We start from the raw sequence: 27212 nt of genomic DNA on the forward strand, positions 1-27212 counted from the left end.
GAATTGTGAGAAAATCTAGTGGAACACCAGAGTGAGTGTCCGATTCCTGAATCTTAGCGGCAGCCCAAGACTGTCAAACCCTGGCTTGACAACTACGGTTGTCACCACTAGGACACACTGGTTAGTACACTATCTTTAATCACAATACTCACCTGAAGAAGGATGGTGTCGCCCACAGCCTGATTGAGCCGTTGGAGGGAGACAGCAAATGTTCCCAAGCCAGCGTGAATATAAAATCTTCTAAGAGCTCCTCGGATCCATCACATCGACTTCACTGGGTTGCTCACTTGGGAGCTTCCGAAGATCGATGGACCCGGGAGCATCGCGCATCACTTCACGCTGGCAATCATCTTCTTTCCTCAGGAGTCGACACCTAAATCTCTCGGCACCTGACAACTCTTCGAGGTTGTGACCTCTAGGGGTCATTACCTCAATACAACACCAATACACCCCAATTAAATCATCCTTCCCTAACGGAAGGACTCAAACACGACCGCCGATCCATTCGGGAGGTCATCTATGTATGCGCACCTGTACACTGAAAGTTATCTTCATGTTGATTTCCAGCGCATAGATGATAACATCATTTTTAACCTTTTTTAATTTGTTGTATCTTCGTTATTTTATCTGCCAGAATCAGGGACATTCGACTGATTCCAAACGGAATCAGTTCGTAATTGATCTACATTCACGTTCGGTGTCTTGCTCAAGTATCCTTGGGAAAGGAATTACTTGTAGCGTAAAAGACAATACCTTGCGTCCATTGCCCGTTTGTTTTGGTATTTTGTGTGCTGTATGAGTTATATTGTTTGAGTGAAATAATGAGAGTGAATGAGAATGAGTGAAAGTGTGTGAAATGGTGGGGTGTTCATTCAAATGTGTTGTGTGATTGTGGGTACGCGTAGGCCAGTGATTGGGATGAATGAGTGATACACTTTGGATGAATGTGGATTGAATTGAAACTCCACCTGTCTAGTAAATATAAATACCGTCAGGACGGGAATACTGGACGTCGGAAGAAAAGAATAACAAGAAAAACAAGACCACGACAACCGTTCCTCTGCTATGCTACTTCTGACCGGAGGCTAGCAGGGTTTTAGGAAGTCAGGCAGGGGGTGGGAAACTCGGCACACTTGATTTTGTGCCAAACGTGCCGGTGATGTGCCGAAGTGTGCCGGCGTGCTGTCAGTTATGCTGTCAGTTGATTCAGTGCATTTTATGTATCTGGCAACCTTTCTCTTGTTTTGATTTCGCTTTGATGTGTTCCTGATTCTTCGTAATCATAACCAAAAAATAGCTGATTCGGCAGCGGTCTGTAAAGTTTATTTTGAGCAAACCATTGCAAAACTGAGAAATTTGCAGTCGATGGCACGATGGCCAAATCTATCCTAGAATGCACTAGAACCTTGACTAGAACGCCAAACTTTAGATCCTCATTACTTGTCTTCGCCCTAATCATGCATTCCATCCAAAATTCTTCGCGAAATTCCATTGCAAATCTGTTATTTCAAAGGATTTGCAACTTTGTTTTTGATGTCATCGGAATGTCTTTGAAACGGTCTGAACCCCATCATGCTTGAAATTCAGTATGGAATTAGAGAATATGAGAGTTAGACCTGATGGAATCCTGCCTGGAATTAGATTGCAATTGCAACACCCGGAACAGTTGCATTTTTTAATCAGTGTTGATACAAGTTGTCTTCGTTTTTATTTCTTCTCCAGAAAAAAATACACACACAAAAGTGTTGCCAGTTTGATGACAGCCAGCTCCATTAATGTGCCGGTGAGTTTGCCGAAAGTGTGCCGGGCACTTTGTGCCGAGTTTCCCACCCCCCGGGTAGTCCAAAGTTCTTGCTAGAAGTTTGCTTCTGCAGGTTCTCCGGAGTACCCAATCCTTCTAACGCTTGCTGATCAAAATCAGGCAAATCCGGTAGATCGGGACTTTGTTGCAATCGAAGATCTTGCGTATCTACCGGCAAACTCGGAGAGTTTACGTTAGGAATGAATTTGTTGACGATGTCCTGTAACTCAGAAATCTTCTCGCGAAGTGTTTGCACTTCGCGGTTAGTTTTCTGTAGTCCGGATGCAATCGTACCAATGGACGCAAGGCCGCTACCTAGTTTTCTGACTACATCTTCGAGTGAATCCACTCTAGATGTAGTCCTAGTTTCAGTTTGCTTAATCTGCTCTTGCGTCCTTTTGATCTCCGCCCTTATGTCAAGTAAGACATCGCGAATTTCTTCGCCCACCGCCTGATTGGAGGATGCTTCAACGATCGGAGGTTGGTTTCCTTTCGGTGAAACATCCTTTCCCGCGGCAATTTGAGCCAGCAAATCCTCACCATCATCTTCTTTGTTTTCCTCTGTTGGCGTGAGAGGAGGCACCAAACTATTCGAGAAGTGGTAGTTATGGAGGGCTACCACATCGCTCAACAAATGTACAAAGGCCTCATTGGCCTCCCCCACGACATAGTTTTTGACGATTTGGAGCCGAGCACCCAGATGGAGCAATCTGCTCCGGTAAACCTCCTTGTTCGGACACCTGTACCCCAAATCCTCCTTCATGGGCTCAAATTTGCCACGACAAAGCTCTAATTCAGCGTCAATATCCCCTTCAAAGGAGCGGACAGCGGTCTCGGAGCATTTCTGCTCACTGACCAAAAACGCTCGCAGTCGACGACGCTTTTTGGAACTCGATTGACCCGATTCAGGAGGGATAACAACACCGCGGGAGTTCAATTCAAAGTCTAATTCGTCAGGTTCTAAGTGATCGGCACGCAATTGGAAGTAGGCGACGTTGAACTCCCCCAACGTCAACATGTCGATCGGCATTTTGATGAATGAGAACACAAATCTTCAAAATGTGGACGAAATCAAAACTTACCAACTGTTTCGTAGGTATAAATACGGTGAGGAACCAGTTTTCGGCTTACTGACGGTTCCAAAATTGTTCTCGGTCACCAGGTTGCGTCAAATGTTACCCCAAATCGGCCTAAGAGAATCAAAAATCCCGCCCTGAGAACAAAGAGACCCAAAATGCACCAATTCGTTCTGCAGACGAGACGAATAACCGATTTAGGACACAAAACAACAATGTAAAATAAAATGAACGACTGTGGAACGACTGTGGAAAATATCCCCACCACTGTGTTTATTCCACCCAAAATCCAAATTTTGGTGGAAGTACCCCTCGCTCAGTGAGAAAAATCGAAGATCTTTCGTCAAATTTACGTTGGGCGCCAATTGTAAGAAGAGGCTTTGAGCCCTTCCCAACTAACAATTACTCTTTTTACAAGCACCTTTACGACGAATTAATTCAGCATGGTGCTGAATAACATTTGGATAATTTTCAGGCACAACCTTTGTTCGGGTTTTGTTCACACAAATTTGGAGAAACAATAAAGCATAGTGTTGTGTACCAACTGAACTGTTTGTTGTTTAAAACATTTTACAAACTGATAGTAAAGCTGTTATTCAGCTACTGCAAAAATGATTTAAAAAAAAGCAAAATTTTTCAATTTCTACGAGAGTTTCGGATTGACACTTTATGCTGTGAACAACTATTGTGAAATAATAACTACAAATACATTTACCTAAATCAAGATTCGAACTCGAGACCCATCGATTGCCAGCCGCTTGCCTTCCTATCTGCGCCATCCTAGAGATGATGAATTGACGCGCTCAAATCAAAACATAAACTTCCCGTGGTTGTATAATGATTACACTTTGACTCCTATTCAGCAGTGGTGAATAATGTTCTGTTTATGGTTAACAACTGAAGAACACGTTAATTCAGCTGCTGTTCAGTAAAAAAACACGTGTTTTTCATCCTGTACACTGAGTCGAAGTATGATGAAACGAAAGCGCTTATTTGACTTGTGAAAAACATATTGTACAGATACATGTTCTAATTTTTGCATGTACTTGACAAGAAGCAGAAAAAGGTCTTGTTAAACTATTTTGTAAAGAAATAACTGCAAGTCGAATAAAAATATTATTAAACGTTTGGAAAGTGTTTAAATTTATAATTGTTGATACCGATACGAAAGGTTGAACATTGGCTACTTTTTCAATTGAAAAAACATTTGTACAGTAATGTGTACAGCATAATTTTAGTTCAGCTATCATTACTATTATAAAGCAACAATTCAGCATGCATGCTGGTTTGCGGCTTGCGATTGTTAGTTGGGTTACCCGCTGTTACCCGGCAGGGCGGCCTAAAGCAGGGTACTTCCACTAAATTAAGTACTTCGGATGAAATTAATTGGGAAAATAAATAACAAATAAATTTTGCAATAAACTTTTATATTAATTTATCTGACCTGTTTTTTTGCCCCGTTCTCCCCAAGGCACTTGTAGACGTCACTCGTTGGGGCCCTTGCTGCAAACGGTGGTGGTGGTACGGTGGTCGTTTGCTTCTGCGCTCCCGCACGGACTATGCGGAGCACCTTCCTTCTTCTTTCTTCTTCTCCTTCTTCTTCTTCTTCTTTGGACACTGGGGTTGCCGAAGCAACCGTCCTTGGCAGTTAGCTAGGGGGAAGAGCGGGCTCCTTTGTCGGATCCCCCCTAGCGACGGTGGCGATAATACGCCGGGCAAGTCACTCGCCGTGACTAGCCCTGGTAGTCTCCGCAAAGTACTACCACAGGTGGTGAGCCCCTTTACACCTACCTGTCTTCGTCCTCCTTGACGTTTAGCTACACGGGCGAGACTGGCTCTACTGGCTGAGCCCGTGTAGCGAGGACGGTGGGTTTTCGTCGACACTTGACTAAACCGCCGGGAAGCGAATCACTCCTTTATAATTAGCTTCCCGTGATGGCGGCGGTCGTCACCCTTGTAGCACTATCACTTTCACAGCACTACACTTTGGTTCCCGAACCACGGGCCGGCACTTTTCCGTTGGAATTTACTTCCCGGATACTTCCGTCGGTGCTGGGAACAACCATCCAGCAATAAACGGCGCGAAAACGGCACTTTCTTCTCCTTCCCGGGGGTAGAAAAACGGGTGAAAATACGCGTCCGTCGCACTACGTGGTTCGTAACTTTCGCGTTCAATTCTTATCGGCTCGACCAAAAACAAACCACACACCGCACTCGATTGTTTCTGCTGCTTGTTGCTGCTGATGTGTGCCTTGGAGTGGGGGAGCTTGAGGGTCAAATGCCTCACCGATACAATAATTAACGATTTTATTTCCCTATTTTAACTAAACTAAATTCAAACAAAAATACATAAAAAAACAAATTAAAATGATGCAAAACACAGTGGTGTATGTGGGTAAAATGCACACTAAAATTAAAGTACACAAAATTGTAACCACAGGTTACAGATACAAGTTGTCTTCGTTTTTATTTCTTCTCCAGAAAAAAAATACACACACAAAAGTGTTGCCAGTTTGATGACAGCCAGCTCCATTAATGTGCCGGTGAGTGTGCCGGGCACTTTGTGCCGAGTTTCCCACCCCCTGGCTGTTACTCTATTATTAGCCTATAAGTTAAATTTCACGAATAAAAACATAAAAAAAAAATAATCGTGTGTACAGAAATCAGTATGAGGAAACTGCTGAGAACACAAAACGAAAACAAACGCAAAGTTGTTGCCAGGAAAGTTAAAAAGCTAGCAATTGACTGACAGCATTGCCAGCACGCTGGCACACTTCGGTACCATCGGCAAGGTTGGCACAAAACATAAAGTGTATCAAGTTTCCCACCTGCCCATGGGCTTACAAGATTGACCCTATGGGGACGGATGGGTCATATGTGCCTAGCCGAGAAAATCGACCACACAAACGTGATCAACGAGGTTGCATCCAGAAAGGTAAAAATTGCGTCTCCAAGGGTTAAATTAAATTTTGATCTTTGTCCTGCCCCTTTTGCACAAAGTGGAAACTATCGTGAAAAACCATTCACTGCCCCCTCGGTGCGAGAAAAAACGTCATTTTGTCAATCTAGTACTACACTGCACCGGCTGTCACGTTTCCAAAAACAACAAAAGCGTTTTTTCTGTTTTCCTACAACAGTTCGACAAAAGTTGCGAATTTTTGGCTATTTCTACGTGAAATTTAATCATAAATAGCTGAAAATGGGTGACAAAGATCAAAGTATCATGGATAAATCCATGCGATCCGTATTCGGTAAGCTTGACACTGTTTGGATGGCGACAGAACATGAGCGTCTATTTCATTTCTTCTCTTTTGCAGTCGGAAACATTCCATACGAAGCAACAGAGGAGAAGCTGAAGGATATTTTCTGCGAAGTTGGTCCGGTCATCTCCTTGAAGTAAGTTTCATTCATTGAACAAAATTAGTCAAAAGGTACTAGGTTAATTTTGTTTCAGATTGGTGTTCGACCGCGAAAGCGGAAAGCCAAAAGGATATGGGTTCTGTGAGTACAAGGATCAGGAAACGGCGCTCAGTGCAATGCGTAACCTCAATGGGTACGAAATCGGAGGCCGTGCATTGCGAGTGGATAACGCTTGTACGGAAAAGTCCCGTATGGAAATGGCAGCGTTGTTGCAGGGTCCGCAGATTGATAACCCTTATGGGGATCCATGTGACCCGGTGATGGCTCCGGAAATAGTGACCAAAACGGTAGTTTCGTTGCCTCCGGAGCAAATGTACGAGCTGATGAAGCAGATGAAAACTTGCTTCCAAAACAACCCGGTGGAGGCTCGCAATATGTTGCTGCAGAATCCACAGTTGGCCTATGCTCTTCTTCAGGCGCAAGTGGTCATGAGAATTGTCGATCCGGCCACGGCCGTCACGTTTCTCCACAAGGCGAACCAAATGCCTCTGGTATTGACCGGAGATACGATGAGCATTCCACCGTCGCAACATTCACCGATTCCCATGCCGGTACCAGCTCCGATGCCGGTTCCTCCCGTTGGTGGAGGACCGCCTTCATTTGCTCCGAGTGCCGGACACGACGTGGATTTACGTAATGTCGACCCTCGTCTGTCGCGCCAGCTCAATCTGGATCAGGATATGCGTTCGCTCCCGGCCGCAGGCCCCGTAGTGCCATCCGCTATGGACAATTTCAATCAACGTGGCGCTCCTCCGCCGCGTCCGATTGGACCACAGGCACCGCCTGCACAGTCTAATCCATTCCCGGTCGATCCTCGTCAGCGACCGGTAGATCCGCGACAAGGTCCGAAGGATCCGCGCCAACAACCGGGTGGATCCAACCGGCCACCAACGGTTCCACCACCGCCACCGTCGTCATCCTCGATGGCAGCGGCCAGTGCAGCCGCCGCAGCTTCGTCCAACGGGATTCCAAACGATGCATCCGACCAGGAGAAGGCCGCTCTCATCATGCAGGTTCTGCAGCTTTCGGATGAGCAGATTGCAATGCTCCCTCCGGAGCAACGAACAAGCATTCTGGTGCTGAAGGAACAGATTGCCAAGAGTACCCAACGCTAGGAATTTGCCTTGGAACATGGTGAGCAAATCCGTATACAATATAATTAATTGATTCACGCCGACTTTATAAGTTCTCAATTTTAAATTTATCACATTCCAAATTGACCTCTTGGGAATAAGAGGGACAGGACTGTGAAAATACTCGCCATTGCCATTGCACGTTATCCTAAATTTGGGACGTTTGTACCAACGCCATTGAAAAAGAGCATGTTCCATCATCTACCTAAGCTGCCCAATTCGCATAACTGTCCCATGTTTGCTGGGTTTCCTATTCACATGGGACTGCTGTGCGAATGTCGGCAGTAGACCGGCCCACATTTGTATGAAGCGAAAAAAAAGTTTTCAAAATTCACGGGGCACCCTCTAGAATCGTGCCTTTGGATGAGAAGAACAATCTGTGAAAGATTCAGCTCAATCGGTTGAAAACTGAGCTGGCGCAAATGAGTTGAAGGTTTGTATGGGATATTCAGTCCAAATATATGGGAAATTGGATGACCCCCAGTCTCTCATACAGCACGCCGGTTTGGCGAGTTCGATTTGACTCAGAATTGAAAGAATAGCAGTTGATACCCTAATGAACAACTTTGTAGAAGACCATATCATGATAAAACTTAATTTAGATGCGGTTTTAGCCAACGAAACCAGGATTAGGACATCTTCCCCCGTTTACTCTCGATTGTTCCATGCAGCACGTGTTTGCCGTTCGAAACTTGCTCACTACATCATAGGCGGCTATGTTGTCCTTCATTTTCATTGCTCACGCATGTGGGTGAGTATCGAGACAATGTAGAATTACATAGCTGCCTATGATGTAGCGCGCAAACTACGGTCGACCAACACGTGCTGCATACAACAACCGAGAGTAAACGGGGGAAGATGTCCTCATCCTGGTTTCTTTGGCTAAAACCGCATCTAAATTAAGTTTTATCATGATATGGTCTTCTACAAAGTTGTTTATTAGGGTATCAACTGCTATTCTTTCAATTCTGAGTCAAATCGAACTCGCCAAACCGGCGTGCTGTATGAGAGACAGGAGGTCATCCAATTTCCCATATATTTGGACTGAATATCCCATACAAACCTTCAACTCATTTGCGCCAGCTCAGTTTTCAACCGATTGAGCTGAATCTTTCACAGATTGTTCTTCTCATCCAAAGGCACGATTCTAGAGGGTGCCCCGTGGAATGTTTCGACATTTTTGTATTTGGGCCGGTCTAGTCGGCAGTAAGGGAGAAGAAAAGAAATTGGGATTGGCTTAAGAAGATCTTGAAGTTTCTTCTGAAAGTGAAACTTTGCCAAATGTGCAGTTGCGCAAAAACTGGACAGTTACATATCAAATGATATGAAGATCCATAATCGGATTCACAGCTATCACAGATATATGAATCAGCTTGCTGAATATTCGCTATGTGATAGCTGAGTCGCAGTGGTCAGTCAATGCTTTGACCAGCATCCTGCTTATACAGATCAGTTAGAAGTTAGATACTTTGCCACCCCTATATAGAGATGACTCTGTACAATAAAATTTTGTTTGACGAAATAACTCAAAACTATTTCAGTAATAGGTATCTGTGTTGAGTGGCTGCCCAGATGTCAAAAGCCTAACACTTCGCTACCGGAATAGCTGGCTCAGGACCAATGAAGCTATGTGATGCTCCAGTGCGAGCTAACTCATCAGCCATTTCATTTCCAGCGATGGAAGAATGGTCAGGTACCCATACAAGGTGAATTGAAAAATGCCAAATGATATTCACCGTGAACAGTGTTGGGAAAAATCACGAAGCTCATTCTGCGGCGTCAAAACTATACAAATCACAGCTACCCATGGTTATGAATGCAAAACCATTCGCTACAGTAGATCGCTATGTCACTGGTCTAACGAGATTCTCTAAACGAATCGAGCTTGGGGTAACGACTTCGGGATAATTTGATGAAAAGTTGGGTAGGCCCTCGCTGAATGAATCGGTCGGGTACCCGGGGAGGAGAATCGATGCATCAATGGATTGATGGCAAGGATTTTTGCATGCAGAATTGAACGGGCAATCGGGCGGACTTCTTGAGAAACGGCATTTGACGTGTACGCCGAAATCATCGGGCATCGGCTTGCGGTCTCTCAAGCAATTGAGAACAAAGATATCTATTTTCTACAGATAGATAAGAACAAGACGACATGGAGTTATGATTCAGTTTTTATTTTATTTAATGGTGGTAGCCTTTTTGAGGAACGGTACGATCGTCGCGGGGTATTCACTCACGCACTTTATTCTTGAGAACTTAGGGAGCCGCAAGCCGGCTGAATCGCGGATGAGGCCTACGAGAACTAAGGGGAAGACCGATACTTGAAAGGTGTAACGATGCTGGATGGACCAGACGGTCTTTCGAGAGCGTGTCATCGGAGAGTACTGTGCTTCGGGTATGCTGGACGATGGTCCTAATGAAGAACGCTACATAGTACGATAAATGAATTTCAATGAAACTCATTTGGAGCTCCCGCGTTAAAGCTGCTACTGTAGCATTTTCTTAAACCGCCTACTATATTGATTCAAAAAAAAAATTCTCCCGGATATGGAGAGCCAGCGTTACATTCATCAAATTCAAGCAAACCACTGTTACCATTCCCAGCACTGGTTGTTAGTATCAATGGCATCATCTAAATCACTTGGAGTGTCAATGGATGGTGAGTATCCATGAAATTTGACCGCAACCAGTGAAGAGATCCCAGATGGTTGACCGGGGATGTTTGCGAAGTAAAATTTAAATGTTCAAAAAAGATGTAGCGATGATCAGATAAAGATTCTTCATGTGACACAATTGGTCAGCTCGTGACTAATTCTGCTAGAGTAAAGCGTTATGTCATACGCTTCCTCTCTAGCAGATACCATGAAGGTTGGACGATTGCATATGTTAAGTTAACCAAGATCTGTACAACTTAAGTACTCCATCAAACTGGAGCCTCTCAAGTTAATGTCTAAGCTGCCCTTGATGATGATATGGCGAGCATCAGCATCACTGCCGGGCTGCAAAACGGTGAGTCGATAAGGAGAGCGTCCAATATAGCTCTGGTCCTCACAAGTTCCTACCTCATGCTTCCACGGGTCAAGCGATATGACAAATACCGCCAGCTAAGAGTTGTGTGCTTAGCTGGTAGTGCAGCCTGGGCACTGTTGTCCTTCTGACTTCAGCTAGATTGAGGAGGTACGATCTGAGCGTCTGTTCACCAAGGAGGTGCGGCTCAAACAGCGTCTGTTCTGGCATCCAGCGGCTGCGTAAGAAACGCTGTACCACGCCCAGCTAGATCCAAGGTGGTAGCCCCATCAGCGTGGTCGTCCCAGTGTTGGTTGGGACGTTAAACAGAACTGGCACGATGGCCCTCCGGCGAGACAGGAGTGTTGGCGTAGGCCCAATAAGCCACCCGTAAAAATCCCCATTGCGAATAACATAGGAGAAAGTACGACACGATACAATCAGCAAAGACCCACGCGACGAAATAAGAACTACGATAAGAACTACGATGGAACATGGAATTGTAAGTCATTAGGTTTCGCAGGATGTGACAGGATAATCTACGAAGAACTACATCCCCGCAACTTCGACATCGTGGCGTTGCAGGAACTTTGTTGGACTGGACAGAAAGTGAGAAAAAGCGGGCATCGAGCGGCTACCTTCTACCAAAGCTGTGGCACCACCAATGAACTGGGAACAGGATTTATAGTGTTGGGCAAGATGCGACAGCGTGTGATCGGGTGGCAGGCGATCAACGCAAGGATGTGCATGGTGAGAGTTAAGGGCCGTTTCTTCAGCTGCAGCTGTCCGATTACGGACACTGGACGGAGGTTGGCCGGCTCTTCCCACTGAAGAGGGCCGCAGGAACGAGTGCTGCAGACGATAGCTCGACGACGGAATAACTCTTAAGTGTAAGCCTTGTAAAAGGCTGATTTGTTCGGCTGTCCAAGGAAAGAGATTCGGTTTCACTTTATAACGATGTTTATTTGATCACTACTTTACAAAGACTGATAGCTCTTCGAGCGAATTCTATTTCATTTATACCCTACCCCAGCATTCCAAAACTACACCACGCACCAATCAGCGCGAGCCTCGCTCGCATTGGTCGGTGCCCTGGTAGACGCTGAGATGCGAACATGTCGCAGCATGTTCTTCGCGTCCTCGTCTCGCTCCGCTCGCATGATGATTCTGGCCGCCGCCACCGCTCGCATGTGGTGGCTGTCGTCACAGTTCTCATGTGCAGCCGCTCGTCGGCCGCCAGCCAAGCAACAGAAGCATTACCGTTCGGGTGGGTAGTGCGCGTTCACACATTAGACACAGACACAGGTGTTAGTAAGGGGGGACCGAAATAACCCGCGGTCGACTCGGGATTAGTTCGTTGGGATTTTAGGGATGTTAATGTTACGGGTAAGGATTAATTAGGATATCATTAAACACATACACATATTTACACGTTATGTTCGCTCCGTGCGCGGACAACAGCATCATCAACGTCCACTGCCCACACGAAGGGAGACCTGATGACAAGAAAGAAACGTTCTATGCGTAGTTAGAGCAAACATACGATGCTTGCTCGCCGCGTGACGTGAAAATCGTCGGCGACATGAATGCGCAGGTAGGAAGGGAAGAAATGTACAGACCGGTAATCGGGCGAAACAGCCTGCACACCGTATCGTATGATAACGGCCAGCGATGCGTAAACTTTGCATGGTATGGTGGTTCCCGTGGTATGGTAGTCCGAAGCACCTTCTTCCCCCGCAAAGATATCCACAAAGCCACCTGGAGATCACCCGACCATCAAACAGAAAACCAAATCAAACACGTTCTAATCGACGGTAAATTCTTCTCGGATGTAACCAATGTCCGTTCATACCGCAGTGCGAATATATGTAGATTCGGATCACTACTTAGTCGCTGTATGCATGCGCTCTAAACTTTCGACAGTTATCACCACGCGTCGAAGTCGAACGCCGCGGCTTAACATCGAGCAGCTGCGTAACATAGAAGTGGCTCAAGACTACGAGCAGCAGTTAGCAGTGGCCCTACCAACGGAAGAGCAGCTTGGCGCAGCTACACTTGAAGATGGCTGGAGGGACATCCGATCCGCCATAGGTAGTACCTCGGCTACAGCACTAGGCTTCGCGACTCCGAATCACAGAAACGACTGGTACGACGGCGAATGTGAACCGTTGAAAAAACGAGAAGAATGCAGCATGGGCGAGAATTCTGCAACACCGTACGAGAGCGAACGAGGCACGTTACAGACAGGCGCGGAACAGGCAGAACTCAGTCTTCCGGATGAAGAAGCGCCAGCAGGAAGAACGAGATCGCGAAGCGATGGAAGAGCTGTACCGCGCTAAGGACACACGAAAGTTCTACGAGTAGCTGAACCGCTCGCGCAGAGGCTTTGTGCCACAAGCCGACATGTGCCGAGATAATCACGGGAATATTCTCACGAGCGAGCGTGAGGTGGTCGAGAGGTGGCGGCAGCATTACGATGAGCACCTCAATGGCGACGTTGCAAGTACCGAAAGTGGCTTGGTAACTGATCTTGGAGTATGTGCACAGGACGAAAGACTTCCAGCCCCTGACCTTCAAGAGATTGAGGAGGAGGTTGGCCGGTTGAAAAACAACAAAGCCGCTGGAGCAGATCAACTACCAAGCGAGCTTCTAAAATACGGTGGAGAAGCACTGGTGAGAGCACTACACTGGGTCATTACCAAGATTTGGGAGGAGGAAGTATTACCGGAGGAATGGATGAAAGGTATCGTGTGTCCCATCTACAAAAAGGGCGACAAGTTGGATTGCGGGATCTACCGCGCGATCACACTACTGAGCGCTGCCTACAAGATACTCTCTCAAATTTTATGCCGCCGTCTATCACCGATTGCAAGAGAGTTCGTGGGGCAATATCAGGCTGGATTTATGGGTGAACGCGCTACAACGGACCAGATGTTCGCCATCCGCCAGGTGTTGCAGAAGTGCCGCGAATACAACGTGCCTACACATCACTTGTTCATCGATTTCAAATCGGCGTATGATACAATCGATCGAGAACAGCTATGGCAGATTATGCACGAATACGGATTCCCGGATAAACTGATACGATTGATCAAGGCGACGATGGATCGAGTGATGTGCGTAGTTCGAGTATCAGGGACACTCTCGAGTCCCTTCGAATCTCGCAGAGGGTTACGGCAAGGTGATGGTCTTTCGTGCTTGCTGTTCAACATTCCTTTAGAGGGTGCAATAAGGAGAGCGGGGATAAACACGAGTGGGACGATTTTCACGAAGTCTGTTCAGCTGCTTGGTTTCGCCGATGATATTGATATTATTGCTCGTAAATTTGAGCCGATGGCGGACACGCACATCCGACTAAAGAGTGAAGCCAGGCGAATCGGATTAGTCATTAAGGTTGAAGGATTCGTCATTGACATAATCGTCATAATTGAAAATTCGAAAGCAGTTTTATCGTTTAAAACTGAAATTTCCGCAGTGGAAATGTGTTCACTGTCTTCCTTTCTTTACCCGCAATACAGTAAATACATTTTCATTGCGAAAATTTCAATTTTGAACGAGAAAACTGCTTTCGAATTTTCAATCATGACGATTATGTCAATGACGAATCCTTCAACCTTAATGTGTCGAAGACAAAGTAAATGATGGCAAATAGCTCCAGGGAGGAATCACCGCGCCCGCCACCCCGAATTTATATCGACGGTGATGAAATCGAGGCGGTTGAAGAATTCGTGTACTTGGGCTCACTGGTGACCGCCGACAACGACGCATTGTGACAGAGGCGCATTGTGGCAGGAAGTCGTGCCTACTTTGGACTCCGCAGAAATCTACGATCGAATAAAGTTCGCCGTAACACGAAGTTAACCATCTACGAAATGCTGATTAGACCGGTCGTCCTCTATGGGCACGAAGTATGGACCCTACGTGCAGAGGACCAACGCGCCCTTGGAGTTTTCGAACGGAAGGTGTTGCGCACCATCTACGGCGGAGTGCAGATGGAAGACGGGACTTGGAGAAGGCGAATGAATCACGAGCTGCATCAGCTGCTATGAGAACCAACCATCGTCCATACCGCGAAAATCGGGAGGCTACGGTGGGCGGGTCACGTCATCAGGATGTCGGATAGCAACCCGACTAAAATGGTTCTCGAGAGTCATCCGACCGGTACAAGAAGACGTGGAGCGCAGCGAGCTAGGTGGGTCGACCAAGTGAAGGACGATCTGCGGACCCTACGCAGAGTGCGGAACTGGAGACAAACAGCCATGGACCGAGTGGAATGGAGACGGCTACTATGTACAGCAGAGGCCACCCCGGCCTTAGCCTGATCGGTAAGGTAAGTATACAAAATTTAAAAAAAAATGAGTCTTACCTCCTGAATCAGTTGTTTTGGACTCTCAGAAGCTACGTTCCACTTGTCGGATTGTATAATCCGTAGACTTTCGTTATCCGCGTAGCCCACGAACACACAGTTTGTCAATTTCGGATCTAGCTTTAGCCTTCTCTGCTTCGGAACATGTACAACGGCAGCAGAACCGAATATCTTCAGTTGTCCTACGTAGGGTTTCTTTCCTGTCGTCCATGCTTCTTGTGGAGTCTTGTCACTGCAAGGGTTAGTGTCGGACAGTGATTGAGCAAAAATACCGCGGTGTTCACCGCCTCCTCCCAAAATTTCTTCTGCATCTTGGCGTCATTCTCCAGGATTGCTCAATTTATCTTTTCCGCTATCATATTCTGTTCTGTAGTTATTGAGAAGCTAAGAGAGAGCCCTTTGGAAAAATCGCCTCGACCAACACAGTAATGGTTTATGTGTCTTATATAATATGGGACCATCATCGTTACCAACTTCGAATTGCTATAATCAACTACACACCGTAATATGGGTGCATTCATCACCTACCGCATTTAAGAGAATGAATGGAATGTGATATAGAATAAACCACGTGCTATATTTTCATATCAGTACGATACGTTGTTGTTTTTTTTATACATAATACATAAATTGAGTTGAGAGTATTTTAGAAAATTGATGTACCTTTTTTGATTGCGTTTATATTATGAGCATGGCTGATGAATGAGTATTCCTTATTCAATTTTTTGAGGTATCATCTTCAATGGGGACATTTTGCAGAATGTTTTGGTTTCAAAATCAGTCTCTGATGCAGTTAGTCTTTGGCAATGAATAATTGCCATTTTTTTCTAATTACTTTGTTTGGTTGGTTTTGATGAACAATTGTGGAGATGCAACTCATGATGGATCTAGAGAATATGACTTATTCTCATTTTGAACGAACACAACACTTTTGCTAAGAGTTAATGATCTTTAGAGAGACTAGAGCAGGAAAGTTAGGAAGAACAACACATTACACACTAATACGTACCTAAGAACACGCGACAAACTGGAAGTTACCAATTGTTCAGGAAATCGAATCCCTTGCTGTTCCCCAGCAAGCTATTCATTTCGTCGAAGTTCTTGTCGTCTTCCTCGACAGACGAAGACTGCGCCTGGTGCAGACTGTCGCTACGGGAGCTATTGCGGAACAGGTTGATCTTGTCGTCATCGAAGCCAATGTTCTCCAACGATTGACCGTCCATCTCGTCACTTGCCATCGACGCTGCTGCCAGAGCGGCAGAAGCACTCGCTTGAGTGCATATGAAGTTGGCCAGGAAGTCGTTGTTGGGCCCGTTGGACTTGATTCCTTGGATTAGATTGTTTTCATTGTCGCGGGTAGGCGGTTCACCATTGGAAACCTTGGAGTGGGATTTCGCACTAGAGGAAGAATCGTTCGTCTTGGGAGATTTAATCTTTTCTAATTTCTTTGCTAGGTCTAGCCTTCTCCCGGAGGGTTTATCCTTTTCCGGTGGAAAAATCGACAAATTTATTTGACTTTTGGTTTTGTGGGCGAAAGGCGCCGAGTGTTCATCCCGGAACAGGCCAAACGACTCGTCGTGAATAACTTTTCGACCGGTTTTCAGATACTGAAAAGTTTGCAGCGTTTTGCCATCGTACAAATTGACCTTCCGGTCGTCACTATTTTCATCGCTTTCAATGATGTTCCGGAACGAATCCGACGAAGTCGAGAAGTTATCGAAGTACTTCAACGTCAGTTCAGGTTTGATCAGTGTTTCGTTGATGATCTCGATCTGTTCATCGCGACTCAGATCGTCCCAGATGTGCTCATAGGTACTCCGTATCTCGTCTATGTCCAGTGAGATTTTCCGCGAAACATCGTTAAGATTTGCGAAGTAATCCGCGACAAACTTGTGATCCTTTAGTTTGCTCTCCATCTAAAACAATAATTTAAAGGATGTAGTAAGCGTTTTGGTCCGGTAAAATGGAAATAAAAATGTTAATAAAATGCGATCTAACAGACAAAAGTAAATAACGAAAAAACTATTCACAAGTTAATAATATATCCATATAATCTCAACATAAAGAGTACAACCTAAATGTGTAGCCAGTTTGTTAGATTAGTCATGCAACATACATGCTTTCAACGCTAAATGGTATAGCGTCGATTTTACTTCATGTCGTCACATCAACCACGGTTAGTCTGCTTGTAAAATAATTGATACATGTACAATGCCACACAGCAGGTGGGTATCAGGAAACTATTTTTTAGAAACTATATATTAAAATGCTCATAGGAAATTTAAGTTCGAACACGCCACAACAAATCGCAGCAACACCAAAAATAACTTGAAATATGGTGATTTATAAAAGTAAAAAGGCAAATACGCTCAGAAAACTAAAGGCATTAGCTGTGCACTCGTAGATCGTCCATGAATGTTATAAACACTATAAAAGATCATGAACATGAAATGATACCCTCTCTGAACCGTGACTAATATCGATACGTCGGAAGTGTTCACTGTACCCAGTACAGCGCATAACGTATCGTTTCCGATGCACCGGAGAAAAAAAGTTACACATGTAACATGTGATGGAAGAATGGTCGGCGCTTTCGACATGGCTAGTTTTTTTTTTCGTTTTGTAGTTTGCACTTGAGCAACGCGTTAATTTTTGCGTTTGCCGGCTTCAGTTTAAAGCAAATTATTGTTTGAGCTTGTCACCAAAAACATAGTAGACATTCCACGCTGCGTTTGGGTATTGTAATACCACTTTGTTTTACTTATTCCCATTTTAAGCCATCTGTATGGAATCTGGTTAAATCTTGTAACGAACAATTTTCACTTAGTCTTTTAATCATTTTAATTACTGGCCTATTTTGGATTTAGGTATTGTGAAATAATGCTTAATTGATTTAAATCTCAACAATTCCTTTTAATTGTAGCAGACTGAGAATCGCATAGCTTTTGATACTATTGCTGCGCAATAGTAATAGACACAAGTCTCTTGTGTTTTTGACTACCAAACAAGCATAAGTTACTATTGACCGGATTACAGCAATATAAATCCACATTATCATTAGTTTTAACTTTGTTCCAATTAGTTTTGTAGCATAATCACAATACACTTACTTACGTCATACCGAACCGAATAAAGTCCGTATTTGCGCATTCCAATTCTGTTTGGTATCCAGAAACACTCCTAAATACTACACCATATAGGGTACCTAGCTATGATGAATTTGTTTCCCTCCAAACTGAAAAGCTGTTAATTTCTGTCCTGTTAAGTTTTTCTCCTGGTGAAAGAGGCAATTAGGATTTTTGACGTGTTGGTGCTAAGCTTGCTAAGGCTCTACTTAACCCTCTACTTCCCATGGTTGCTCTACAGCACCTTCGATTTTCGACGAACTCCTGGCAAGCGTAATTAGATGGATATGATGCAATAGTTTTTAGAATATGATTGTAATCACATTACGTCAACCCAACTGCCAACTACTTGTTTCAAAGGTGGAACCACAAACAAACAGACGTCTCACTCTACTTGTTTTTCATCGTTACCCTTTTTAACGGTTAGTTCAAATATTTTGTGGTTCGCAAATCGCTCGGTCACGGCGCCTGCATCGTTTTTGCTCCTGTTTGACGTTTGCTCATTACCGCCACCTACTGAGTGGTTTGCATAACACAGCCTGGTTAGTATTGGGCGATTATGTTTTCGTGACGATGATTTTTATCGCAATTTGTTCCAAGTGATACGTCTGTTTGTCTGTGGTGGAACTATTGACAAACAATCAAAAAAACTGTCAATTTATTGATTTTGCTTTGGCTGACCAAGCCATGTGGGAAATTACACTGTTGAAAATGTTTTGATGCGCAATCAAACGTAGTCAAAAGTAGTGTTACATTTGTGTTTACATTTCGTTGAGTTCTGGCAATTTAGTGACATCAATAGGTAAAATTAACATTTTTCAACCGATACTGCACTGCACCGTTTGATCCGCATTGGGAACTCCTGATTAGCACGCCAGCCAGCTGCTGGTGTAAATTGGCGAAAGCAGAATTACCAATACAAAACAACAAAGCTACCTTCTTCTTCTTCTTCTTCTTCTTTCTGATCGGTGGTGCTGTTCTTTTGTGCACCACCTTCTAATGGACCAGCATCTGAGGCTATATGTCCAACCTATTTCTGTTTATACTCCTAGTGGAGTTTACAATGGTTTTCAATTTTTCTGTTTTATTGACTCCAGAGGAGTTTACAAATTTTGAAGTTCTGCTTTATCGATATTAGTTTTTCAATTTGACAGTTTATTGTCCGTGGACTTCCTATTCTTTTTACGTCCGTAGACGGCTTCCCTTAATACTAAAGGGTGGAAGGGGTGGGAATCAAACCCATGACCATCTGATTATCAGTCAGACGTGTAGACAACTACTCTACGGCCCCCCTCCTAAAGCTACCTTCCTAAACGTCGCATTACGCCTTCGGCAGTCCGTCAAGAAGGAAAAGCGTCCAATGAGAAACTCTCCACAATACGAGAGAGCATTCGGGTCTCGCTCTTTGAGTAAATGTAGCCGCTCGGTCATAGTATGCGACGATCGTACCGGCATATGATGGTAAGATCGCACTGGGGGTCTGTTTTTGCTGGTCCTTCAAACATAGCGGCGGTGAAAGTATCGGCCAAAAAAATTTACGACAAATCGCTCGATCAATCAGTAGGGCAATGCCCTGGAGTGCGGTACAAAGCCGAGCGCGCGGTGATCTCGTGGAATTGGAACGTCCAAAGAACAGAAGCTTGTCTGCAGCCGAGGATGGAGGAATTTGCCGGGAAGAATCGACGACCATCGGGACGAGAAGCGTGCAGCAGCACCTTGGAATGAAGAACTACGCCGCCGACAAGCGGGACACAGCTGACAAAGGAGCGACGATGAAGTTTTGGTATCGGCCGGCGGGATGGCGGTGCAGTACCCAGTACGCCAGCATCGAAACACGGGCCCGTGAGTAGATTAAGGGAAGAATACCGAATATGTGAGTCAGGACTGTTTGGAGTAGGAAAGTGGTAGGAAGTTAGGGAAAGAAGAGTCATGTGGCTAAGGAGCTCTTTTAAATATATGTATAAAACGAATATGGTGTCCATTTTATATAAGAGGGAAAACACCCCTTTAGATCACTTTGCAACAGTAGTTCGTCGTTACATTTTTCTGTGGGTGAATAAGACACATCGTGGGGCCTATCAACCGCTGGACGGAGCATTGGTGATGTCCCCCAGGGTCGTAAGCTTGAAGTGTTTCGACAGGTAGCGATACATTCGCTCATACTCATCGTTGTTCGGACTTGTCACGAGCATATCGTCGATGTACAGCAAAATGAACGACATCACTCTATCGACGTTCCGGATGTAGAGACACGGATCTACCTCGGGTGGTTCCTATCCAAACCGCTTCAATTTCTCCGATATCTTCTGGTTCCAGATGCGTCCCTCCTCCTGAGATCCGGTGTTATAGCCCTCGGTTGCTTCATATACATAGATGGTCTCCGTGAGGTCCCCGTGCAATGTCTGCATGTAAGCACATGCAACGACATGGAACGACGACCAGCAATTGATAACAGTGTGCAGAACGTTGTGTGTTTAGCACTCCGGCATGCTTCTGAGGATCATCGCCACCTGCAGATTCGCGTCCAGAACTTGGCTCGTTACCGAAAGCCACTCGAAGAGATCTTGCATCTCCGTGATGTGCTTCTCGATGTCCTCGCCATCAGTGTCTTGAGGATGGAAACCTTCGACGCGAAGGTGGTGCGCTCGAAGTTTCTTCAGAGGCTCTCCCAGGCTTCCTTCGACGGCTTCGAGAAGACCAAGTACTTCTGGTTATCGTCGACCAGAAGACCAAGTGTATCTCTGGCCTTCTGATCTCTCTTCTTCCACGCTGCTACTACGGCTTCGTTCGCTTGCGTTTCTGCTGGGCAGATTCCGGTCAAGTACTCCCAGAGATTCTCAAGAATTACCAATAGCTCGATCTTGAATTTCCAGCTAGAATAGTTGCTTCCGTTCAGGCAGGTTACGCCCTATGTTTCCAGTGAGATCATCTCGCCTTCGAAAAAACTCCCGAATGCGACTAACTTTCGAACAATGATGAAAAATGTTCACTTTGTTGACTGATTACTATGGAGACCCTTGTGAACCATAACCTATTGGGAGGTATGGAGCAGAGTAAAACGCGTCCAGTCAGTTTGAGCGCTTGGTAACTTACTTACTTGCTTTCAGTCCTGGGCACCCACGGTGGTGCAGAGAGCCGAATTGAAAGATTCCATCCTAGGCGATTGCCAGCCATCGCCTTGACCTGTAGCCAGGTTAAATTTCTGTCGACTTGCTTGATTTCGTTATTGTGGCTGCGCCGCCATGAGCCTCTGGGTCTGCCTCTGCTGCGATGTCCTGCTGGGTTCCAGTCTAACGCTTGTTTGCAGATTTCGTTTCCGCCCCTGCGTAGAGTGTGGCCGACCCACCTCCACTTTCGCTCCCGCTTTTGATGACATCGAGAATGGAACTCCACGTTGGAGATCCAATTGTGAGGCCACCATGCACGAATTATATATCGCAGGCATCTATTGATGAAGACCTGCAGCCATTGCGTGTTCTTCGCTGATACACACCAGGTTTCACTGGCGTATAGGAGCACAGATTTCACGTTCGAGTTGAAAATTCGGATTTTGGTGCGTCGACTGATCTGGTTGTTTTTCCATACATTTCTTAAACTCGCAAAAGCAGCCTTCGCCTTCTTGATCCATGCACCTATGTCGATCTTGGTGCCGCCATCGGCCGCCATTTGGCTACCAAGATATTGGAAGCTTTCAACATTCTCCACTGATTTCCCAGCTACCGTAATGCTGGAAGGGGTTGACCGTGTTTACATCCAACGATTTGGTCTTGTTGACGTTGATGGTAAGACCTGCCGCTGAGGAGCGATTGGCAAGATCATCGAGCTTGAACTGCCTAACAGAGTGCCGTTGAGCTAGGAAAATCATCAACCAGTTTGAATTAATTTATGTACTCTATGGCAATGGGTTGCCACAGCTATCCTCTATTTGGTTCACGGTCAATCGCACCAACCAGGATTTCATCGATTACGATGAGGAATAGTAGCGGTGATAGTATACATCCTTGCCTCACTCCAGCAACGACCCGCATGGGATCGGACAAAACACCGTTGTGCAGTACGCTGCACAAAAATGCTCTGTACTGTGCTTCAATCAGGCCGATGATTTTCTCAGGGACACCCTTGCGCCTGAGGGCTTCCCACATGTTTTCGTGATTAAGACGGTCGAAAGCTTTCTCGTAATCAATGAACACCAGGTACAGAGACTCTTGGTATTCATTGATTTGCTCCAGAATGATACGGAGCGTGACAATATGGTCCACACAGGATCGTCCGGCTCGGAATCCTGCTTGCTGCCGTCGGAGAGTGGCGTCAATCTTCTCCTGTATCCGGTTAAGGATCACTTTGCAGAGAACTTTGAGAACAATACACAGTAACATGATGCCCCGCCAATTATCGCATACAGTCAGGTCCACCCACGCTCTTTTGTCCCGTCTACATGAGCGTTTCACTTCCTTCTCGAGAGCCGAATAGCGCTGACGAGCTACGGCTTTGGCTCCTCGTGTTTTCGCTCGCTCTATCGCGGCTTTGGCGTTCCTTCGCTCTGCTATCTTCCTCCAGGTATCATCTGTGATCCACTGCTTTCTTCGAGTGCGTAGCTCACCCAAATTATTCTCACCGGTGGCGATGAAGGCGTTCTTGATGGCGCTCCATTGATCTTCTACGATTCCACCTTCTGGAATATTTGCAGCACGGTTCTCTAGTTCCTCGACGAAGGATCTTTCAGTAGGCGAGAGTATTTGACCCGACGCCAATCTGTGTTATCCAAAGTTCGGCCAACGGACTTCGCTCAGTCCTAGAATCTCAAGCTTCATACGACATGCCTCCTTGACTAGTTGTGCCAGTTTACCCTGCTGGGCTAGGGTTAATACATTCCAAGTTCCAATTCTTGTCCGTTGTTTCGCGCTAAAAGTCGTTGCCGTTGAATCAGTTCGTAATCTTTCATTTTCGGTTTCAGTAACGGTTTTTTGGGTTTCGGAAACAGTAGGTTGTTGGCCTAAGGTCCCCTATCCACCGTGGTGGGGCTGCCACCTTAGGTATAGCAGCTTCCGGTGGAGGAGCATTTCATACTCAGCCGCTGGATGCTAGAACAGTTGCAGTTTGAGCCGCACCTCCTTGGTAAACAGACGCTCGAGACGTACCTCCTCAATCTAGCTGAAGTCAGAAGGACAACTGTGCCCAGGCTGCACTACCAGCTAAGCACACAACTCTTAGCTGGCGGTCTTTGTCATCGCTTGACCCGTGGAAGCATGAGGTAGGAACTTGTGAGAACCAGAGCTATGTTGGACGCTTTCTTTCTCAATTCACCGTTTTGCGATTGACAACTAATGAACATTTATTAGGTGACAAAATCATAGCTAACTTAGTTATCTATAAGGTTGCTTCCGTTCTTGATGTTGCTAAGCATCGGCATCGCTTCAGCTTTACGTAGTCTTTCGACTACAGAAGTACTCTATGTTTTCATATTTCAACACCCTAAATCTTTTTTTTTCTTGAATTTCTGTATTGTGTTGTATTTACACATGGACTTCCAGTATTGAGTCCAATTTTCCGTTCATTTCGCTTTAAAAAATATTTTTTATGAGAAAGCTTTATATCTATAAGCTTTATAGATCTAGTTTAGAATTCCACTAGGTACGTCTGATCCACGTATCAATCGCAGTTTGTCTTCTTGAGGTTCCTAAATGCAGTGAACATCTGCTTCAATTGAAGATAATGTTTTTATGATCAGGTAGAGAAGTCTCATCTGTGACATGTCTGTTTGTGAACTTTCAAAGATTACAGCATTGCTCAGCGTTAAATCCAAGACCTCTTGTTGGATTGCATTTGAAAGAAAAAATATAGGTTTATCGCCTTTTATTGCGTATGTCTATATTGTTTGATGACTCTACAGTGACTCACATCCACAGGTATCCGTACTATCTTACACTGGTGATGTTCATTGGCGTCACATCAAACGGTTTGCTGTTTCCAGAGTTTATGTCCCGTCTGATAAGCTCTGTCCTAAGGTAGCATTTACACATTTTACGACGTAAAACAAAAGTTCTAGGAGAGTCAAGATACTCATAATAAAATATAATTACAACCTTTTTCTTCTTCTTGGCGTAACGTCTCCATTGCAGACGGAATTGGTGGTCTAGTGGCTACCGCTTCTGATTCGTATGCAGAAGGTCATGGGTTCAATCCCTGGCCCGTCCCTTTCATCCTACTTTGAATCTTTCTATCCACTTTCTCTCTCTCTTCTCTACATATACAACTCATGTATATTCATATGTTCATAGCCACCGCTAGAACCAGAAACGAATTGAAAAAGTCCCTTCCAACTTCCACTCACAGCACAGTGTATATAACGCCTACAAGTTATGCAACCAAAGCGTGCTGTGCCGCTTGACTTTATTCACCTTATTCACCACACAATCTATCACCTTACGAACACTATAAATAACCCCTATCCATGGATCGCATCACCGACCCAACGGTGACTCCCAGATCTCCCATCCTTTCCGTCTAACAAATACCCCAGACCGTGCTGGTTGTGGGGATGCAGAGGTGCTCTCGGTCTTTAGTAGCAACAACCAGCACACTCTAACATTCCTTTCCCTTCCCAACTGACTATAAGGACGTGGCCGGCGCCGTTATTGATCCAAAATGCATGAGCTGCTAAAATTTCGCTTTGAGAATAAGTGTAGTGTCCCAGCCCTTATTCATTTGGATCTCAGTGCAATTGGTACCAGCTCAGATCAATCACGGAGGAGCAACCATTGACATGTATAGTCAGATTTGATCGTTGATCGTTTGATCGTTTCTTGGCGTAACGTCTCCATTGGGACGAAGCCTGCTTCTCAGTTTACTTTCTTAAACAAATCATTAAGTTTTCCGAAATACTACAAGTTTACGAATTGTGACGTTATTTATGAACGTCATAAGGAAAGTCATCAGGAAAGCGTTTTATAACTTGTGAGTATCTATTTAACCCTTTATAAGGCAGTGGCAACTATATTGCCACCTACTGTTTGTATTTTTTTCTGTTTTATAACAATTTATTTCGAACTTTTTTTTTTGGTTTACACAAAATTGGGACTACTAACAACGCCTGGTATTTTTTTGGTACTAAACAAAGCTATAACAACAATTTAGGAGCCATTTGTAGTCTCAAAAATGACTAATTTTGACCGCGTGAAGAAAATTAGCTCAAACTTATTGTAAAATTATAGATTTGGTAAATATTTTAAGAAATAATCAAATTCTGGGTTGACATGAGCTGAACTACACAGTTTATATTATGGGTTAAGGCCCAATCCACTCTAAAATCTCTTTTCCGGCTTTTTGTCGAAGTCAAAAGAAGAAAAGTACCCTAAACGGGCAGTGGCAAGAATATTGCCACCAGAGCTGGTGGCCTAAACGGGCAGTGGCAACTATATTGCCACCTCAAAAGCTCGTTTTTGGGGTTAACGGGCAGTGGCAACTATATTGCCACCAGCGTTTTTGGCCTAAACGGGCAGTGGCAACTATATTGCCACCTAGATTTTTGAGAGTTTCTTTCAAACAAAAATTGTTTTGTACATGTAATCATGTATATAATCATTTCCATAATAGTACGCTTTGACAACTCTTCTAGTTTCCTCGGCCTTATAAAGGGTTAAAATATCTGCCAAATTATGGCTTGAAGTTGAACATGAATCACAATTTTACCGATTTTGGCGACGTAAAATTCACCTCGTGTTGCCAAAATTGGTAAGAAACTGTGAGAAACTAATCCAAGATTGCCTTGGTGATTGCAACGTTTAATCAGCATAATCAGCGGTTCACGCTGTTAGGTAAGTGAATCTCTGCATTGCCTATTTGTTTTGAAATTCGATATTTTTTATCATGTAATTCTTAAAATTCTCAATTTGGCTAAACGAATCTATAAGGCATTTTTTTTTAATTTTTCTTCTATTTTACGATCAAATAATAAATAACATTCCATGAGTTTTTCGGGATTTCAAGATTTTCCTCTCCCCCCCTCTGTCATGCTATTTTTCCATACCTGCACTACCGTGAATCGCATATCTGTCCCATCTTTGCTGGATTTCCTATGTAAATGGGACAGATATGCGATTCACGGCAGTGCATGTATCGTCACACCAACCTAGAACCACAGCCCACCTCGCCCTCCTCCAAATTTCGATGTAATTTGTGAACGTTTCCAAAAGTTAATGATTTTTAATCAGCATAAGTTCAACAATCCTTGATATTTAAATTTTCTACTAATTTAAGCAAATAATATGCACAAGGTCAATCTTGCTGCATTTAAATATTAAGTAGGCTAAAGATCGCACAATTTCATCCATCAACCATCCACACACAAACACACGCTGCTGCGAAGCGATGCGCGAGTGAAGACGATGACGAAGGCTACGCCCTGCCCGGCCCGTATGCCTACTTGGATCGAACCCGTCGTCGCATACAGAAAAAAATATAAACATGCTGCGTGCGGTCGAGCGAGCGAGCGATCCATTGCAGCAAGCCGTCCAGTAACAACGAACAACAGCGCAAGTGAAACATGTAGAGCAGCCTCCCTCGACCAGCGAGCGGGTGCTCATCAAACCATGAACAGTGGAAAAGTGCGAAAAATGCACCGCCGCGAGAAAATCCATCGAAATCCGCGGCCCATCATCACACCGCCGTTTTATGTCTTACCTTCTGCCGAGCGCTACGGCTGCTGCTGGGGGCCTTCGTCGCTTCAATTAGCGTCGATCGGGCGGGCGCGGTGCTGATGACCGTAATTCACTCTTTTCTCCTTTTCCTCTGCGATGGCCAGATTATCAGGCCTCCAATCAGCAGCAGCAACCCGTACGGAAAACGCTGGTGGTTCGGCCAGCGCTGTTATTCAACTGTTTTTGGAAAATAGAGAAAATGAAGGAAAATTTGCAGTTCGATTTCGGAAGTAGGTACACAGGGGACGTTTGTGAGTGGTTTCTCGGTGGCGTAGGCCACAACATAATTCAGATTTCTGCGATTTTGATTAGTTGTACTTACCCAAAGTGCATTATAGCATTGTTTATTAGCATTTTTCGATAACAGAATGATAACGAATAATTATTTCTTTTTAATTTGAACTACAGACACAACGACTGCACAATCTGTGCACAACACTACTCGACGAACCGAACGCAACGTAAACACTGAACCGAGTTTTCTTTCGGAGCAGTAGTGTTGCCAGTTCACAAATTTTGTGCAAGAATGAAAGCTCGCATCCGTCAGCTGTCATCGACGAAAGCTCAACTGACAGCATTTATACACGGA

General features: G+C 44.8%; 2 protein-coding genes across 2 annotated transcripts; one reads left to right on the forward strand and one right to left on the reverse strand.

The window, feature by feature from the left end:
- Positions 1-5941: 5941 nt before the first annotated feature.
- LOC109432374 (cleavage stimulation factor subunit 2 tau variant) lies at positions 5942-7474 on the forward strand. The gene is made up of 3 exons (XM_019708731.3): positions 5942-6128; positions 6195-6273; positions 6332-7474. The coding sequence occupies exons 1-3, from the start codon at positions 6077-6079 to the stop codon at positions 7410-7412; spliced, it is 1212 nt and encodes a 403-aa protein (XP_019564276.3). The 5' UTR covers positions 5942-6076; the 3' UTR covers positions 7413-7474.
- A 7949-nt stretch (positions 7475-15423) lies between these two features.
- On the reverse strand, positions 15424-27106 carry LOC115260687 (uncharacterized). The gene is made up of 3 exons (XM_029861877.2): positions 26946-27106; positions 26607-26800; positions 15424-16718 (listed from the first exon to the last, which is right to left on the reverse strand). Exon 3 carries the CDS (start codon positions 16716-16718, stop codon positions 15837-15839), a length of 882 nt encoding a protein of 293 aa, XP_029717737.1. The 5' UTR covers positions 26607-26800; positions 26946-27106; the 3' UTR covers positions 15424-15836.
- Between the last annotated feature and the right edge of the window lie 106 nt (positions 27107-27212).

This window comes from Aedes albopictus, chromosome 1, assembly GCF_035046485.1.
Source record: "Aedes albopictus strain Foshan chromosome 1, AalbF5, whole genome shotgun sequence".
Taxonomy (NCBI): Eukaryota; Metazoa; Arthropoda; class Insecta; order Diptera; family Culicidae; genus Aedes; species Aedes albopictus.